General features: G+C 41.9%; 1 protein-coding gene across 7 annotated transcripts in view; it reads right to left on the bottom strand.

Annotated features, from left to right (window-relative positions):
• Positions 1 to 417: 417 nt before the first annotated feature.
• The window catches only part of PPP2R2C (protein phosphatase 2 regulatory subunit Bgamma), a 202,826-nt gene continuing 183,372 nt past the window's right edge, over positions 418 to 19,871 (bottom strand). For all 7 annotated transcript variants that reach the window (XM_062636346.1, XM_062636348.1, XM_062636349.1 and 4 more), the window contains 3 exons: positions 17,899 to 18,068; positions 13,305 to 13,396; positions 418 to 3,213 (listed from right to left, as the gene is read on the bottom strand). In XM_062636346.1, coding sequence (XP_062492330.1) covers positions 2,922 to 3,213; positions 13,305 to 13,396; positions 17,899 to 18,068 — 554 coding nt within the window. In that variant the 3' untranslated portion in view covers positions 418 to 2,921. The remainder of the gene's footprint in view (positions 3,214 to 13,304; positions 13,397 to 17,898; positions 18,069 to 19,871) is intronic.

Here is a 19,871-nt window from a genome sequence, read left to right as displayed (position 1 = left end):
GCCATTTTTTACCCTATATTTGTGTGTGTCCCTTCACGTTGCACATGTCCCTCATTCAATCTGTAGGAAACTGAGACTCCAACCTCCTATGTTAGGCTATGAGCAGGAGAAAAAGCTGGTCCAAGGGGTAAATCAAAAGTGTTATCTCCAGTTCTGCTGTAACTGTCTTCACACACTCATCATAATGCTAAACCCCCAGGTTAGCCTTGTTCTGGGCACTGTGTTCACCTCTCTACTTGCCACACCACCTTAGGTTCACATAGCAGTATCTTGTCCTGTGAGTCCCAATCCCTGTGACTCTTCCTCCTCTGTTAAAAGGAGATAAACAACCCTTTCATGCCTAGCTTAAAAATAAGCTGTGTCTGGAAGTCATCTATTTATGCCTTTTTGGTTGTAGTTTTATTGAAAAAGCTGGTATTAACATATTTATATTTTTATTCAACAACAGTCAGCTAATTTGTGCAACACAAAGAATGCAGCCATGAACAACAGCTTTCAAAACAATCAATCAGCTTTACCAACTTTACCATCACTTACTCTACACCACTGAAAGCTCAAATTAAAAAGAAAAAGAAAAGTTGGAAACGCTCACAATGACGATGTTAACTTTCCATACATTCAAGAAACCAGGAAACCGATCTGCAGTAGAGATGTCAAAGGCAGGAACGGAATACTGGTCTTTGAAAGGTTTCTATTTATTTCCTCTATAATCACTTCATGGTATTTTGGTTGGGCATTTCATTAGTTCTATAAAGCTCCAAAGATATATTTCTTTCTTTAATTTTAACGTTCTTTTTGGTACCCAAAGCTGTAACAGAGTAAGGTACTTCAAATTAAAAACAAAAAAACTGTGGTATTTATTAAGATCTGCTTTATAATAAGTTATCTATAGAACTTGAGAATGTTAAAAGCTAAATATATGTTTTACAGTACTTCTAGCTGTAAATGCCAGTATGATCTGACAGCATTATTTTTACTTGTTTTTGAGCTGCAAAGGTTAATGGAGGAGGCCAAAAGTCAAGGAAATTGTGACACCCTTGAAGCGGTAGTTTGGCATTAACAAGTTTTCTATACAATTTACCACATTCTTAAACCTTTTTACAAGTGAGGGGAAAAGAAAAGGCAATTTTGTTAAATTTCATTCGAATAAATGTGTACATGTACTGTCCATGCCTGCTACAGCATATACTGTCTTATAAACGCTCCCAATTCCCTTTCAAATGAACCTACACATTTCATACTGTATGTTTGGTGTGTCTGGAAAGTGATGCACGTGGGTTTGTGCTTCTACACACGAAGTACACAGCATTGATCTAGAAAACTTCCAAGGTACAGAGTTCATGTGTTGTGTTGTCATATAAAAGCTTTGTTTTATTAGTTCTTGTAAGCAGATTTTCACCCTTTCCACCCAAACCAAATTATAAAAGCATGCAGATCCCTTCATTGGTACGTTCTCCATTTACCAAGAAATCAGTGCATAATGGCTTAGAGATTTATTTTTTCTGAGGAGTTTTAACATGGGCAGATTAACAGGTCACGTGACTTGTGCTCTTTTATTCGTGGTTTGAGGAGAAATCCTTTGGGATATTAATTTTTCTGCCAGAGCTATTAGGGATGCAGCAGAACTTTCTTTTACTGGATTAAGAGGACTCCCTGCCCACTGCACTGTTCCCATACCATTCCTGCATGTGCAACACCAATTGTGTGTACTTTCCCATTTATCCATCACTACTCATTTTAAACCAGTGATAGATCTAACAGTATGTATGTGGAAGGTTTGGTTGGGTTTGGAGCTTTTTTATGTTTCATATTTCTCCAGGAATAATTTTGTCTCCCAGCAGTGGACTCATTTAAAAGTGTTAAAATTCACTGACAAGTGCTGCATCTCGCGGCACCATTCCTTTTACAGTTACATTGCCTGTATTCCCCAAGGCCATGACTAAAATAACCACACTTGCAATCAACAAACGAGGGACTTTCTGAAGTGTCTAGCAGTGACATAACTTTCTTCCCACTGAAGCTGACTGTTGCCTTCAAGGACAGCACTTCTAGCCAAGGTTTCCAGAACTCCAACCCCCAGATGGCAGGATGGGTTTGTATATCAACTGCCTGGCTGTGTCTGACCAGTCTGAAGTGGCAATACCAAGTTTTTACATAGTCCTCCACGTGATGAAGGTACTTGTTATTGTTTTGAATAGGGCAAAGAGATCTATGGAGAAGAAACTACTTAAAGTAAGCCGGCTGAGTAACTATACCAGTCTGACACTTACTTGGGAAGTTGAAGCACAAAGCAATGTGAATAAATAAATAAACAAGAGGGTGTTGTAAAGAAGGGAATGGGATAGGTGAGACAGGGCAGCTTTTCACTGGCAGGGATTCTGCTTCCAGGTATAAGTGTCATGAGGCCACTCCCAGTGTGCCACATAGTCTAAAGGAATGTTGCTATTCATTCACCCAAACAGGCCTGGCTTAGCTGAAAGAGGAAAATGTTACTGAAAAAATTAATCAAGAGACTGAGGCAAAAAGCTCTAACAATGTGGTAAATGCTGTGGACTGCAAAAGCAGGCGGGGCACTGGAAGAGTATGGCCCTGGGAGCCATTGAGAGCCTTGAAAAGACTAACGGGAGCTAAGGAGCCTCAGCCCTCCTCAGGAACACTCCCAAAGTGAATAAATACCCCTGTTTGTTTAAAGGAACCAATACAGACCACAGTACTGGATTTGCAGTCGTGCCTTTTACTCATACAGTTGCAGTGATGGAAAATTAGAAGTAGTTGGCTTGCCATCAATAAAGATACAGGCTGAGGGATGAAAGGATGCAACCTACAAATCCCACCACAGAAGCCACAATTTTTTGTGAAGATCACATCCTTCTACAACTCTCAAGAGGCTGGTTTGTAAATATAGAGGGATATTGATAAATCTAGTGCATTTCTGAGTTCACTTTATCCTGAAATATGTACAGATTGTTTGTCGCTGCTATAGCAATGATGTTCTCGGTTGGGTGCCATGCTGTGTGCAAGATCTTCTTAGTAAAGTCCAAACTGTCAACACTGATGTCATCTTTCCTCCTTTTGCCTCCAACGCAGACCCTCCGGGGCTTGAGAATAGCTCGTGGTTTGCTGCTCTCTCGGGATGCCTCCAAGGTCACATCCCTCTTGGTGTTCCGGTCAAACATTCGGAAGAAGTTGTTGTATGCACCGGTCATTATCACACTGCAGGGAGAGAGAAAGAACAAGAACAAAGAGTTAAACAGCATTGTGGGAAGTCAACTTTGATGGGCTCAAGACAGCTGAGCTTTGACCTCAGAATAAGGCAGTTTCTGGCTTCAGCTAGGAAAAGGACATAAAACAGGAGTTTCCCCACTACTCCCCAGAGTGTACAGTTTTCTACCACTGTCTTCCCCTTCCCTTCTAGAGTATTCAATGAAAGGTACAGTTAACCTGAAGCATGCAGGAATGTAAGGACCACAACATCATGAGAGTAACTTCATAAGGCAATAGAAGTAATATGTCCTAAAAAGTTATTTTTAATAACCCCTCAGCTTTTTACAAGTTATTACACACAGCTACAGGTTGGGCAGAGAAGAGATTCAGAGCAGCCCTGTGGAGAAGGACTTGGGGTGTTGGCTGATGAGAAAATGAACATGGGACGGCTTCAGTGTGCGCTTGCAGCCCAGAAAGCCAACCGTATCCTGGGCTGCATCAAAAGGAGCGTGACCAGCAGGTCAAAGGAGGTGATCCTGCCCCTCTACTCTGCTCTTGTGAGACCTCACCTGGAGTATTGTGTGCAGTTCTGGTGTCCTCAACATAAAAAGGACATGGAACTGTTGGAACAAGTCCAGAGGAGGCCACAAGGATGATCAGGGGACTGGAGCACCTCCTGTATGAAGACAGGCTGAGAAAGTTGGGGCTGTTCAGCCTGGAGAAGAGAAGGCTGCATGGAGACCTCATAGCAGCCTTCCAGTATCTGAAGGGGGCCTATAGGGATGCTGGGGAGGGACTCTTCATTAGAGGCTATAGTGATAGGACAGGGGGTAATGGGTTCAAACTTAAACAGGAGAAGTTTAGATTGGATATAAGGAAGAAGTTCTTTCCTGTTAGGGTGGTGAGGCACTGGAATGGGTTGCCCAGGGAAGTTGTGAATGCTCCATCCCTGGCAGTGTTCAAGGCTGCGTTGGACAGAGCCTTGAGTGACATGGTTTAGTGTGAGGTGTCTCTGCTCATGGCAGGAGGGTTGGAACTGGATGATCTTAAGGTCCTATTCTATGATTCTATGATTAAGGATCACTCAGCTCTTCTCTTTCCCCAGAGCTTTGCCTTTTCTGACAGCTGAGATTTACCATGATCCCAGAAAAAGCCTTAAAAAGAAATTTTCATGTATTTCAAACATTTTGATACACTAATAAGATTTACTATTGAATTACGTATTGTAATGAATAATTTGAACTGTTTCAAAAGGTTGTGAAAAATGACAGAGGTTGCACAAGTTCCAGAATAAACCAATTTCCTTTCTGAGGCCATAGACCTTGCAGGTCTCAACACCATTAAAATTTGTATTTACAATGCTGCTTAGAAATAAATACATTGATAAAGAGGATTCTGTCATCTCTTCTGTGAAGTTCGAATGAAGCTTCAAGTCAGGATATATTTCTGGGTCTGGGAGAAAGGGACAGAAAACGTCCCTCGATCTGTATACAAATTACCCCATTAATCAGCTTGTAGTTTGAAATAATGGATTGCCAGTTGCTTCGTTCCCCCAGTCCCTAGGGGAGGATATTTTGTCACTAACTTTAATGAATTCAGGATTTCATCCATGGCCCCCAGGTTATTGGATTAGCATAATCATGGGTTTCAGAGCCTTGCTCGAAAGCTCATCCCCTGTGAACTTTTTCCATATGCAAAGACAGGGCCATGCTCAACTCTCCTGTCTCAGCTGCAGACAGGGAGTCTTTTCCAAATTTCCATTCTGGAAGTGGGCATCCACCCCAAACAGTCAGGTCTCCACAGGAAAAGCTGCACAGTTCCAAGACTCAGGCAATCAGGAACTATTTGCCTTTCTAGTACAGCCCAACAGAGCATATTTCACCTGCTTCGCATTTAATAAACTAAAATCCATCTCAAATGACAGTTGCTTTAGCACTCTGCTGTTGTTTCCCACTTGGGGAGAAGCTGTGTTGAGCAGCACACTGGCCAGGAAAGCACAGCACATGCAGTCATGGGAGAATTCAAAGGCATAAACTCTGCACCATACAGAAGCTCACTAGCTGATTAGATTAGATGCTCTTGGATTTAGGAGCTGTCTTACACTATGTGCACAGCCTCCAGCCAGTGTTACCTTGATCTCATTTGGGGCCATTAGGAGCTACTGTAATACAAATGAATAATGCACTGAAAATGGCAGAAGTGGGAGCTGTGCAGCTAGCTGCTCTTACCCTACAGCTACTGACAGACAGCAGCTCCGCTCACTTCAGAGCCACTGCGGGGTAACTAGAGCGGGTGAGCTGGATTTGTACACTGTGAATCACTAACAGGACTGCCAGCTCCATCCTGCTTCCATGTTTGCTGATGGCATACTGGAGTGTGATGACAGCTGATTCCACACTGAGCTTGTTACAGCTCCTGAAGCGCTAAAGAAGACTGCTTCAGATCAGAAGGGTGTAGCACAGAGACAGAGCATACACTGCCCTCAGCAACAGGTCACCTCCAGCCTTCACCCTGTCGGGAGGCTGCTTTACTGAGGCCTCCAGGCAGCACACCGCTGGCTGCTCAGTCTGGGGATGAGCTACAGAGACTTTGGCCATGTGCAGCTGCAGCTAGCCCTTGGGGTGTCTGCAGTGAGGTTTCCCTTACCTTCACCCCATCCGCAAAGGCCTGTCACAATCCTGCTTAGTAAGGCACAACTTAACATCCCCACAAGCAAAAAAACCAAGAGTCAGTGTGACAGCTTGATAAAACATACCCCAGAAGCTGCAGAAAGCCTATGGATCAAGATGAGTGCCCATTTCAGAAACTGAATCAACAGCAGTAAATCTAATGTTTCACTCCCTCCAAATCACCGTGTCTTGTCATTTACAGCTCCTGCTGTAATGGTTATTCACAATGTGAAAAAGTCGCGGCTATTTCATATCTCAGCGCTAGCACACACCGTTTGTGATTCAAACAGCCCAGCTCAGCACTGTAAGCTTTCTCCCCTCAGGCAAAACTTGGAATCAGGTTCATAACACTGGAGCCCCGTAGGCCATGGGCTGCAGAGCTGTGGTTCCAGGGCAGTGGGGAGCATCGCACTTATGAAGGCAGGAACTGTCAGGGGAGCAGTGCTCATGCAGGCAGAGTACCAGCGCACCAAATGCACAGAGTGGTATTTGTCAAGGATCTCATTTTAGGAGGTTTTGCTTGCAGTAAAACTGCCTTTACAGTCCATTTGCTTTTTAATTTCTTGAACACTCGCATCTTTTTAGAAGTCTGCTTTCTCCAGTTGGATTTGCTGCAGTTATTTTTTTTAAACATATGTAGATGACTACTTTCCATGCTCGCCCTGTTTTTCTGCAGTTTAATGGCTCAGTAAAAAATAGCATTATGTAAATGAGAAAGTGCCCATTCTTGTTCAAGGTCACAAACACAGATGGATTATAACCTTACCTGCTGCTTAAAATAACAATAAAAGAGAGTGAGAACTAGGTGCAAGCCTGCAATTTATTCCCGTTCAGGAAAATATAATGTGCAATAATGGAATGTATGCAATAAGGAGAGGTTTATATACATACATATATTAGAATAAAAACTGTAGTTGAGTACAGGAAGAGTTTGTTCTGTATTCCCAGACCCTGCTCTGCACAGCAGTGTTATGACAAGTGCTTGTACAAAACCCTTGCAAGTGAGGCTGGTTCAAGAAATCAAACAAAGCCTCTCCCCCACAATGTCTCTCATTAATTCATACGTGTGTAAGGAAGCAGCCCATAAAAGCTCTGCCTAATCACCTTCACTCCTGTTTGTAAAGCATGTTAAAAGTTGTGCTACCTGTGGTCAGAGGCACCATGATCTCAGCCATGCAGGGGTGATTAGGATGCAGAACACACTCCAGTGCATTTTGAGGAGCAGCACACTGATAGCTCAGGCTGGAGCAAAGCTGCTGATTGATAGAATGTGCCCAGCTCGAACCACCACAGCTACGGGCGGCACGATTAAAATGTAACTTTCAAAGAGGCAAGAAAAGCAAAAAAAAAAAGCAGGAAAAAACCCCAAATGGCAGTGACATGGCTGCCGCTGCTACACTTTACACACTGACAGCCTAGCTGGTGCTCTGAAAGCCATCTCTAGCCACCATTCTGTTCTTTTTGCTCTTGCATCCCCTCCAACTCTGACTCTGCCCTTTACCGCACTTTCCAGGTAGGTTTCCCTTCCCCTTTCCTTCTTTCTCCCCTCCCCTTTCTCCATTTCTCTCTATCCTGCTCTGCAGTTTTTTAAAAATACCCTGTTTCACTCTCTGCTGCTACTGAAGTATCCTCCTTAGCTCCATCCTGTTCCCTGCTCTGTCCTGCCTCTTTTGCATCACTTCATCATTTCCCTTTCTCTGCTTCCCCCCTCCTTCCCAATCTCTTCATTTTACTTTTGAAGGTCCCACTGCTCACCCTCTCTCTGTAATCTCCCACTACCTCCTGCCTTGATTACTCTCACGCATTGTGTAGCTTGCTCAGCTCTCAAGGGTTTGTGGCTTCCATCCTTCTTTCATCCTTCCATCCTTCTTCAGCCTTCATCCAGCTGAAGGCTGGAGAAATGAGCTGGTGGGAGGGTCTCCTTTCTCATCACATACAAATCACTGGCAGGGATTTGATAGTGCAGGTTGTGGCACCAGAGAGGTTGGGATGCTGGGAGATCCGCAAGGCCAGGCTGGCCATATACCAGCTTACCATGGGGTGCAGGTAAGGAGAAGCACTGCTGGTTGTCTATTTTGCAGAGCTGCTATTCTTGCCAAGGGCTGTAAAAAAAGGGTTTGCACGCACCCATGTGTGCAATCTGCTTTACAGCTGGGCAATCACAGCACAGGCCTTGATGGCCTTTTGGCAAATTCCCTACTTCACCAACCTTAAGGGCATCTGAATGGGATTACATCATTTGTACTAAACTGCAATGAGATCTTCCATAACATTTTGGGGCACTGAGATTTCATCAAACACATCAATCATGAGAACTGGCGTATCTGTCTTTCACATATCTGTTATTCCCATACTTTCTTTAGATTTCTTTATTGCAAGCCAAGCTCTTAGATGTCATCTATGCTGCACACAACAGATTTTATCGAAATTGTTCCAGTCAGCTGCCTTCCGGGATGTCAGGGTTTACCCTGAAGCTCTGGGAGTATCAGCTGGAACTAAGGCTTGCTTGAAAACCAAACCATACTATTTTCACATTGGTTTGTGCAGGTTTTGGTGTGGTTTTTTTTAAAGACCTTTTTATAATAATTTTTTGGGCTAACTCTGGCCAGGTTAGACTTCCTGGATGCACAGACATTTATTCACCTTTGGATTTCTATTGTCTGGAGTAATTCAGTTCATGTCATAGCTCACCTCCTTCACTGTTGCTCACAAGAGCAAGGAAGCCATGGGATGGTGTGACAGGACTAATGCTGGGCAAGGCTTAAGGACTGGCACACATCAGATTTAAGGATGATAGAAATACAAAGGCAGTCCAGCTAACCTGCCCCTCACTGTAGATATGGCAGCAGAACATCACTGCCTGAGGCAAGAGAGGCAGAAAGAACGAACTTTAAACCTCCTGGGGAGCATGCTGATGGAAAAGTTTGAGACACTGGATTCAGGGCTGTGGCATTGTGGTACAGCTGGCTGATATAAAACCAGGAATAAGAACAGGGGATCCCCAAGTCCTTCCAAGCTCATATTTGACATGCCAAGCTTCAAGAATAAATGATGTCCTCTAGCTCTCCAGCATGGAGCATGCTGCCAGACAGGAATAGACTGTTAACATCTCATCCACTGGGACTTGCCAATTCCGCCTGATTAGAGTGAAGGCTGACGGATATTCCGTGGAATGAATGACAGTTCAGTAGGAAAGGACTGACTGAACAGTTGTATGTGACTTCACTCATCTGCTTACAGCCTATCACTTATCATTATAGTATTCAGAAGTCTCCCTAGAAGGGTTCCCATACACTCATTGATATGAAATCTTAAAAAAAGTAATGAAGGTATTTACCGTGTAGAATTACTGTTATTTTTATCTTTTACTGGCTCTTTAACACACAAACAGCTGCAAAGGTGCTAAATTTTGTGGTAAGACTGAAATAGCAAAATTCATTTGTTTGACAGTGGGAAGAAAACAGCATCTTGCAGGTCATTATTAAAAGATATGACTATGGAAGTGAATGGAAGAACTAAATTACATTGCTGTATAAATAGAGATCACGTATTCTACATAGTCACGTAATGATGTATATACAATAAAGATGGCATGATTTTAGTGTAATATACTCAGCTAGAGATAATATGTGCTCATCTGGTTGAATCAGTGTAAGACCCCTGCTTGACTCCCCCCCTGACCACCGTTGTTGCCAAAGTACATAGTGATTAATGTGCCCTTCAGCAAATGAGATCGGCTCTGTCTGATTGTATTAGTTCCTGTTCATTGGAGTAACTGAGCATCAATCACGTTCTAATCAGAGCTCACGTACATTGATTTTTTTGTAAACAGCCTCACCATCAGGTTCTATCATAGCCCAGATTAACTCCTCAGTAATGACAAAAAATAATAAAGGATTTTCACCTAAATAATAAACACGTTTTAATTTTTAACAGCAATCCTGTCACTTCAGATTGTCATTGTAGCTTTAAAGTCCCCAAAGATAAAATTAACATGTTAAAAACTGTAGTTATTAGTTATGTAGATATGTGTATACATATATGTGCAGTATACTGTCACATACTGCAGCATCTCTTAAGAGTACCTTTTTTATTAAGTATTGCTTACCCTTAGCAGTAGTCCTTTTAAGAAAACATACATACCAAGAGGATCAAATTGAGTGACCTTGCTGTCCAAATTAACTGTTCTTTAAGAGTTACTGGTAGCCAAATATAATTTAACACCCACAAAAAATACCATCCTTGTAGTGTGTAGCAAAACAATACAATACTTATCATACACAGAAGCATGAAGCTCAGATGTTCCTCAAAAGATTCACATCAGTGCTGATATATTTGACTCTTAGAAAGAAACAACTAAATTAAAGAGAACCCTTATCTTTTGTCAAATATTGCCAGCTACTCTACTCAACAGTTTCTTACAATCAAGAGCAGCGTATTGTGTTCAGTGACGGATTTGGTAATTGTGCACGACTAGTAACGCGTCAGTGTCTTGGCAGTACAATAAATGAAGCCCTCACAATCTAATGTTCCCACTTAATAATTACTCACTGCATTGATCTTTCTGATCTGTCAAGTAGGAACAAAAATATTACGCTTACTTTAAATCCTTATATTGAATAATACTTCTATTATTACCAGGCAACTATCCAGAGACAGGTCTTACAGCACTACTGAGGACGGGAGCACTTCATTTGACTACAGGAGACTGAGTCTGGGAACAAGTGACCATCCTCTACAATGCACTGGGAATTCCCATCAAAGATAAGTGAAGTGGTTTGAAAGGATGTGAAAATCCCTGAGAGTTGGGGGCTTCTGGGCTTCAAAGTTTCACAACATCTAAATGATTTGATTGTGCTGTTCTTCTGTGCCAGATTTAGGTGGGGGACAGCACTGTCCATATTTCCAATAAATGCTTTAATTTTGGTATTTCTAGTAAGATCAAATTCAAGCAGTAACCAGTCTGCTGAGATAACCCTCTGCTAAAACACCCATTCATTCACGGGTCTGGGGGGTTCAGAGAAAAACATAAAACTTCTGTGGGTCATTCCCCCTTCCTGACCATATCAAAACCATTTCCACAACAACAGCTGGTGCCCAAGTTGCAGTCATAGCAATCTGGGAAGGATTTTGCCCAGTGTGGTCTACTGAATTCATTTAAAATGACCGGCAGTTTGTATCACAGGGGATACTCAATGCTGAGTTACTCCTTGCCAGAAAACACACTACCCTGGCATGCAGACAACAGAGATCATGGAAGAATATAGTTTTACTTGCATAATAAATGACACATGGTAAAAGTTTATTTATTAGTAAATAAGAGAGAGGGAGAAGGACTTTTGAGAAGGGCAGGTAGTGATAGGACAAGAGGGAATGGCTCTAAGATAAGAGTAGATTTAGATTAGATATTAGGAAGTTCTTTACTGTGAGGATGGAGAGATGCTGGCACAGGATGTCCAGAAAAGCTGTGGCTGTCCCGTCCCTGGCAGTGTTCAAGGCCAGGTTGGACGGGGCTTGGAGCAACCTGGTCTAGTGGAAGGTGTCCTTGCCTGTGGCAGGGGGTTGGAACTGGATGAGCTTTAAGGTCCCTTCCAACCCAAACCAGTCTATGATTCTATAAACACAGAATCTCTCCATTGGGCAGGTGCAGGAACTGAGCAAAGGAAAGCAGCCCAAAGGGAAGATGCCCCTTACACAGGGTACAGCATTAGACTTAGTCTGCATTTGTGGAACACAGGAATGGAAGAGACCTTGCTCTGAACTTCCAGGTTCAGACACTTGCATTTTAAGCAATGTCTCATATAACTGCTTTCACAAATTTCCTGAGCACCTTCATCAAAACAATTGTGCTGCTTACAACTCCACTACTCAGGACCAGGAGAGTGCTCTACACTGTCACTGTCTGAATAGGTACAAACTACCTCTAATTTCAAGGCTATCATTACCTGTTCTGTAGCTATTCGCTGTTGTGTCATTCACATCTATTTTAGCTAGATCCTCTTCCTCACGATGATATACCTACTAGAAGGAAGTATAATCTTGGCTTCTCTTTTGCTAAGCTGATCAAAAACAAACTCCTGCCCTCTCCTCTCTTTAGAGCAGCTGTTCATTAGTTCCTCCACCTTGGAGATGAGGGACAAGAAATGTGTAACTGCAGTCCATAGGTCTTTGAATAAGACCCTAACATCATGTAGTTCTTTTTCTCTGCTGGATATCCCAGCCTTCCCCATTCAAAGATCATATCTGCCTTTTTCACAGCTGCCCCACACTCTGTTTCATAATCCTTGCTCAGTTCATGGGGGCAGGCCTGCTACAAATACAATGAGATGAACTGGTTTTCCCTTTTCCAAATGAGATGCTAAGTGAGCTGAAGGCACAGTTCCAGGCCTTCAGCATGTGCCAAACCTTTGCCTCTTGGCTCATAGCATTGCTGAGCCAGGAGTCACTGTGTACCATTCAAAATTGGCTCCTGTTCTCTCTTTCACATGCATTTTGTAGACTGCTAATCCCTTCCACAGTCACCTAGCATATGAACATCTCTGTGAGTTGTTTCCAACTGATAACATGAAGGTTTGTGTCTTCTTTTAACTAAAATCTTCACCCTGCATTATACTCTTGGATTTCATCCATTTTTATTATCCCATTCCTCTCGGCTACTCAGTTTTTCCTGTACAATATTCCTACTTCCCAAAGTACTGCCATAATTTGCTAACATTACAGCATTACCACACTGCATCCTAGCTCGCACTCTCTGACTTGCTGTGCCAGTATTTCTCATTAAAATACTCAACAAGGTTTTATGTCCAAGATAAAAACAAGGAGCTCTCCTTCAGTGCACAGGGAAAGGGACTGCTCTGGTGGAGGTAGGTACCAGAAAAAAACTGTCATTTGGCAGCAGTTTGCAGAGAACCAGTGGGTGCTTGTGGCTGCCTTTCCTCGCTCCCCATTTACAGTAAATGAGCTGAATTTCTGAAGCAGCTCATGGGTAAATAGAGGATCACAGAAGCTTCCTCAGTGTGTTGGCGGGGCTGTGCAAGTTGACAGCATTCTTTTAACTTTTGCAGCCCACTTATGATTTTGGTGAAAACAGACAGAATTGGAAGGGTTTTTCCCCCTAAGGCATGAACCAAGACTAACAACGTATACACCATGCGTAAGCAGGTCAGAGGTACAACCCCACCAATATCCAAACACCTTTTATCACCTGAACCTGTGAAGATGCAAACTGTTTAGTGGTTTAGTGTGAGGTGTCCCTGCACATGGCAGGGGGGTTGGAACTAGATGATCTTAAGGTCCTTTCCAACCCTAACTATTCTATGATTCTATGATGTGGAAAATAAACACATGTAACACTTCACTTTCTGATCACTCCCCACTACATGGGCGCTCTTTTGGTAAATGAAGACAATGATGGACATAGAGATGAATTACCTGTCTGATCCATTCCATGCACATTCAAACTTGTCAAAGATGCAGTCATTTTCATAGAGGGAACACAACTTGCTCCTAAGGTAATCATGGACCTGTTTCAAAGAAAACAGCTGCTGTTATTCTTGGAATAAAACTAAATATAAAGCTCCACAACCAGCCCCCCACACTCTGCTTTATCTCCCATGTTCACTTTCCAAATATGCTGCACAGATTGGTAGCCTTGCAGAACATGCTGTATTTAAACCCTAAAGAAGCTATCTGTACTTTTCCACAGTCCAATTAACCTGGTGCTACAGAATTATTGTTGCAGGAAGGCACGAAGCATACCTCCCTCAGCAGGCTGCAGACCACCCCTCTTCAACATATTTGCTTCCTGCTTGGGTGATTTTCTCAGTGTTAGCCTAATTCCCAAAGACATTTCACCAGCTGATACCCTGGATGTGCTAATTAATGTGCAAGAAATCTAATTTAAATAGTAACAAAAATGTCATATTCCAAGATAAGCGGAGTTTTACTTGAGGCAGAAAGAACTTGGCTCTCTTAAAAGAACCTGTATGTATGGTATTGCATATATTTGGGTAAGGTATTTCAGAAGTCAAATACAGTATATTTGTAGTTGCACAGGCTGCAAAGTAGAACACTAATTTAGCCCAAGGATATCTCCTACTTGGCTGAGACTTAAAAACAACATTGTAAATTCTCACTTATATATATATTTGAAAAGCGGGACTAAGCAGCAGATCTCTCCTCTGGGCCACACATCTCTGCTGAACAAGAGTTAGAATAAAGAGACAGCTCTCATACAAACTGCTTCAATCCTTTGCTGAATTTGATTAGATTTTCCTTCTGGATGATTGGTTTCATTCCACAAGGAAATAATGAGCTAGAAAATCCCTGCCTAGACGAATTTACTAATGCAGTTTCACTCCTGATGCTTTCTTCTAGCTGTTGTAAGAACTGTAAAACAAAGACCTGTGGATGGCCTCTCAGAGCACACATACCAATCCCATAGCCAAGGGGCATAATTTAGCTCTGACATAGAGAGGTATTGGTTCTTGCAAGTCCAGGGAGACTGCTCCTGCCCATGGATGCTCAGCATCCTTCTCTGGCTTGAGGGCATAAACATTTCTTCTGGTAGCTTCTATCAGACCAGATGAGGGACAATTACCTTTCACTTACATTTTCTTTAACCCATTTTCAATAGCCAAATTGCACAGTATCCTAGGAATATTTGTAATGTAAGGTTATTAAGGATTAGAAATTTTAGTTATGGATCAATTTCCATTAATAGATGAGTGAGGACTGACTTGTATATCAACAGATGTCTTCTACAGCAATAATAGGCAAATGGCAGATAATATATTTCACAATTAAATGCATTTACCCTCATGGTGAATAATAGGTCAGAACATTTCAAGCACTGATGCAGTTTCTTGCACCCTCTGTAATTAAATCCTTTCATTTTATCTTTACTTCAAGCCTTGCTATGTTAGCAGTATAATTTCCTTTATCATCTTTGTGAGCTCCAAACCCTTGGAAGTAATAGAAAGGTTGAGTAAGGCAGAAGGAAGTAGTTGCATTTGCCGCACTGATTGTCATTTCTAGGTCTTCTTCTTGTTATCATTTTCAGCAGCCATCTGTCATGACCACTGTCACGTATACACCCTTTGCAAAGTGCATCCAAATCCACAGCTTGGAGCTGTGCCTTTCTATCACTCTGTCAAAAAGCATTTTGCAGTTCCTCCTTCAGATTTCTTACTGATCTCTTCAAGGTCTCAGGTCCTTTTTGTTGACTGACTGTCTGCAGACTTGCACTCCTGCCTTGGACAACCAGCTTCCTTTTCATGTGGACCCTAAGACTGCTGTATTTGAACACATTTAGACCCTCAGAGTGACTATAAGAAACTAAGTGGAATAAATAAATTCTCCCCTTGTTTACATGTTCATCTGCCACTACCAATTGAGGGTAAAATCAGATTTGCCTTGTCTGCTACATATAGTCCTTACCACATATGAATAGTACTTGAATGTAAACCTAATTCACTCCTAACTGATTACAAAAGACATCCGTTTCTTCACTGCCCTGTTTTAGGTCAGACCTTCATGAAATTATCTAGTAATTCTGTGCTTCAAACTGAGAGAGCAACACAACTACACAGGGAGCTATTTCACTGGAACTGAATAGTCACAATCAGAAATTGCACTGGTGTGACATGTTAGTCCAAATCCCTATGCAACAGACCCTGCTAAAAGCGGATCAAGCCATTATCAGCTATGAATGTGTTCACCTCTGGCTGTTGCTGGTACAGTTCTGCTGGGGTGATTGACCTGGCAGCATCAGAAGAGCATCCTGTTAGGTAGGGCTGCCCTGCAACATTCAAGCACTGGCCATTCCACTGTATTGCTCTTTCAGTGCTGTCCAGTGCATCATGCATTGCCTTTCTGCTTTCATGTGAAGCAAAACCAGGAGAAAATCATGTTGAATCATTGTCAGCAGATACATTTCAGCAAGGCTGCAACAGCTGCTCTATGCAATAGCATTCTTTTAGCCACAGCAATGGTAAGCAAAAGAACTTGCATGAGGAATTTTTTTTGGTGTTACTAAAATTGTAACCTGATAATGAAGCAGTACAGTTACAAACTTTGCTCTTCCTTACAGCCCTGCGGGGATATCTCCTGTTGTGACCCTCCTCATGAGTCTCACAGCTAAGTGGCTACCATGCAGTGGATGAAATGAGAAATTGAATCTTTTAATGAATATCTTTTACTCTTTTAATGATATACATGCCATCAGGATTATGTGCATGGATAATGGTCGCTTTATCTGTTGCCTTCGGGTGATCTGCCACAACAAACTTTTAGAGAGATTTCCAAGTTTATACATGAGATTTAGTTACGTGAGAGAGAAATGCCACTAAGACAAATTATTTAAAAGAGTAATTGAGAACCCTTTGCTTAAGAACAGAATTCTCTACTCTCTGCAGCTGAAAACCATGAAAGGCTGCCCAGAGCAGCTGGACTGTGTGAATCCTATGGAGTCCTGTGCTATTGGCTTCCAAAAGCCGATGAGTTCCAGATTCTTTAGCCCACTGTAACACTTAGCAATGCATCTGTGTAGCTTTTACATTCTCAACATGGAGAAACATAACTTTCTAATTGCCACCACTGTTGGATCTCAGACAGATTTAAAGGTGGCCAGCTTGTTTCATAGCTACCTACATGAGGAAATACAAGCAGATGTCAGTCAAGACAAACAGGTTGGCTTGAGCAGCTATTCCTCTCCAGGGATAAGACTGCATACTCCAATCACATACGTATAAAATAATATATTATCTAAGTTCCCCAAATCTGAGCTGTGATTCTGTTATATAAAACACAGTCTCGCCCTTATCTTCCCACTCCATTTTCACAGCATATCAACATTTCTAACACATTTAGCATTACAAGTGCTGCCATTTTCAGAGGAAAACCAATTCTGTAGTCTTAAAGGTATAGAGGCTCAGACTTTCCAACACTTACAGGAGATACACTGAAGAGTATCCACTGAAATGTAATGGGTGTACTAGATAACACTTGGGCCCACTTTGTCTACTGAACACTAGCTGATAAATATCCTCAACATCATTGATGTAAAATTTCAGTTGTTTTGACAAGACATGCTACCAAACTCTCATTACATGTTATTTTAAATCAATCTTAGCTATAATCATTGTGAACTACTGTACCACAAATGCCATTATATAGACAGAGAAAACAAGGGATCGTTCCAGTGCTGTCACAGGACTATGTCTTAGTAAGCCCTACGAGCCAGATGAATGATGTTTTTCCTGCTTTGCATACTCTTCTGTAGGTAGGTTAACATTTTTTCTCATTGTGCTTTCATAACAAGCAGTTTCTGTGTCACAGATATATTTTTCTTCTTCAAAGCAGAGTTAAAAAATGTAAGTGCAGCCTTATATTGCCAAACAGAACAGATGTCAGAGTACAAGCTCAGCTGGCTGGAGCCACTGGCATTTTGTCTGGATAATATCACAATGAATTCAGGCAACCAGATGTGTCTGTCTGGCATTCAGGAACTGCTGTGTCAGTGGTGATGTCAGGGCTGAACTGATTGCTTCTAGAACTAGGCACAAGGGAGAAATGCATAGATGAAGTTTTTAAATGAAGTTCTGAAATGACAAAGGTGTAAACTCTCAGCAGTCCCAGCGGGAGCTGAATGCTAAGAACACACAAAATCCTTTCCTCAGTTACTTTTAAATGTTAATAGCGAAATACATCATTTGAAAACAGATGCCAAAGTGAAGAGACAATTTCTCTTGTTAGAAGCATCATTACCTTCATGAACCCAATCCACAGTGAGTGCTACTCTCACTCCCCAGGCCATACACTTCCTTACTAATGCTGAAATTACCCTTTTCCAACTACAGTGATGCCACTGTGAGGATTTTAACCACAGCTCTCTTAGCTAGTTGCTTCTCAGACCAAGAAATGAGAAGTTTAGGAAAGCATTCCTAAACATCCCAGAAAAATACTGTGTTTTTGAATAGTGACCTGCTTTTATGTTGTTGCATTTCAAGATGTAGGAGATACCTACCTGGTATGTTTCTACGGGCTTCGTTTCCATGTTCAGATCCCAAACTTTGACAGTGAGGTAATCTCTCGTTAGCATGTATCTACCACTGTGACTGAATTTGACATCTGACACTGAAGAGATTATTTCTGAAAAGAATGATCTGTTACTGGGGTCTTCTGGTTCTTCATAAACTGTTGGAAAAAAAAGAAGCAAGAGAGAAATAAGAATTCTATCAAAAATTGCTCTGTTGTACAACTGAACTGTGCATTTCCTCTGAAACATGTACTTCAATGTACCAAGGAACGTGATACAGAACGACCTATATTCCATATAGATATATGCACTTAGTTTATTCTTTATATAAAAATACAAACTGTAAGCTTTAAGTATTATAATTAACCTTATAACTAGGGGTCCAAAGCATCACTTTGGGAAATGGTGTAAATACAGCAGTTAGTTGACTACAGCTACCTCTAGCAAGGCAGTTCACCTATGGTCATCCTTTCTGGGGTTCGCATGTCCTCTTCCCTGTCTTAACCAAAATTCAGGTGTCCCTGTCACACAAAAGGTGTACATGTGGTCTCACAATAGGGTTGGCATCCCCAGGAAGGGTGGTTACTCAAAGCCTGCCCTGGTTGCCAGAGCCAGCTGGCCAGTCTGCAGGCTGCTCACCAGTCATGTCTCAAGACATCTGAGACTAAACACAACAATTTTGAAAAGCAATTGCAAACTGCAATTACCTCTTCCTGAGAGGTGAGCAGAAAACAGACAGTGATTTGATTTACCATGTGCATACATGGACTGCTTGATGTGCAATTGCTGACAGTTCTGGAAATAACTAACCTCACTGTACATGCTGGTTAGCTGTTCTGTGCACTGCATGATCCAACAAGGACCACAAAATATTGCATACAGTATTTCCATAGAGGGAAATCCAGCTCCTGCAGCTAGGAGATGGTCATTCCTGCTCAACTGTAGACAATGATGCTGGATGACTTACATTGAATTGGAGGAACTTGAAACAACTGGTACTAGTGGGCTCTGCTTCATGTGTTACAGGTCCACCAAGGTCTCTCCATGGTCTTCCATTTTGGTCTTCTCCAAAATGCCTGCACTAACTCTAACCCTGCCTACAAGGTGCCTACAGCAAGTCTGTTGTCTTTCTGCAGGTATCTGTGGCCATGTGATCCAAACGATCTCTAAGGTGAACTTTCTGCTGAAGTCAGGCTTTCAGGATGTTTCAATTCTCACCAAAATCAGCGGGGTTTCGGCAGCTATGTCTAGAATATTCTTTGAAAATTGGCTATTTGGAGTGTCATTTTCAAGTCTCAAAAGCAGGTGAAGAAAAGCCATGCGATGAGACGTGAAAACATGCTGAAAGTAGAACAACTTCTTACTGTCAGTCAAAACAAAGGTTGTTTTGTAGTCCAATGGAACATTTCTCTCTCAACTAATTTATCTATGACTATGATTCAGCCTGTTGAAAGCAACAAGGTTACGGTTTCCATCAGGTGAAATAATATTCTGCTGAAAGTTAGGGGTGAGCATGTGGGCGAAATATGTGGGGTAATGCAAAAAATGATGGGCAATTTTCTTTGGGGGTGGGCAGTGGAACACAGCCAGGCGTGCACATGAGAATGAGGTCTATATTTGAACATGTACCACACATCAACATGGTAACGAACTACTTCAAAAAGGGGGAAAAACTTTTCTTTTCAGACAGGCTGTAAACGAATAACTTTAAATAGCTCTGTAAAAATTTGCCTAGACATTGTGCAAAGCAGGTATTTTGTAATTATCCTGTCAGGTTTTCAATAGAAGCCTGACGAGCACAAAGCAATTATCATTTCTCATACCTCTTCCCTTTAATCTGTCCAAACTCTGTACTTGGCTGGCAGGAATTTAATCCTCCTAATTATGATGTGAAGTTGCTATTAAAACCAGGAAAGAAAAAAATAACCAACTACACACTAACTGAACTACACCTTCATTTA

Source organism: Pezoporus occidentalis, unplaced genomic scaffold, assembly GCF_034315485.1.
Source record: "Pezoporus occidentalis ecotype Australia unplaced genomic scaffold, CSIRO_AGI_Poc_V1 ctg48, whole genome shotgun sequence".
Classification (NCBI taxonomy): Eukaryota; Metazoa; Chordata; class Aves; order Psittaciformes; family Psittacidae; genus Pezoporus; species Pezoporus occidentalis.
The sequence above is the reverse complement of the archived record's forward strand: the minus strand, read 5'-3'. Positions and strand labels throughout refer to the sequence as shown.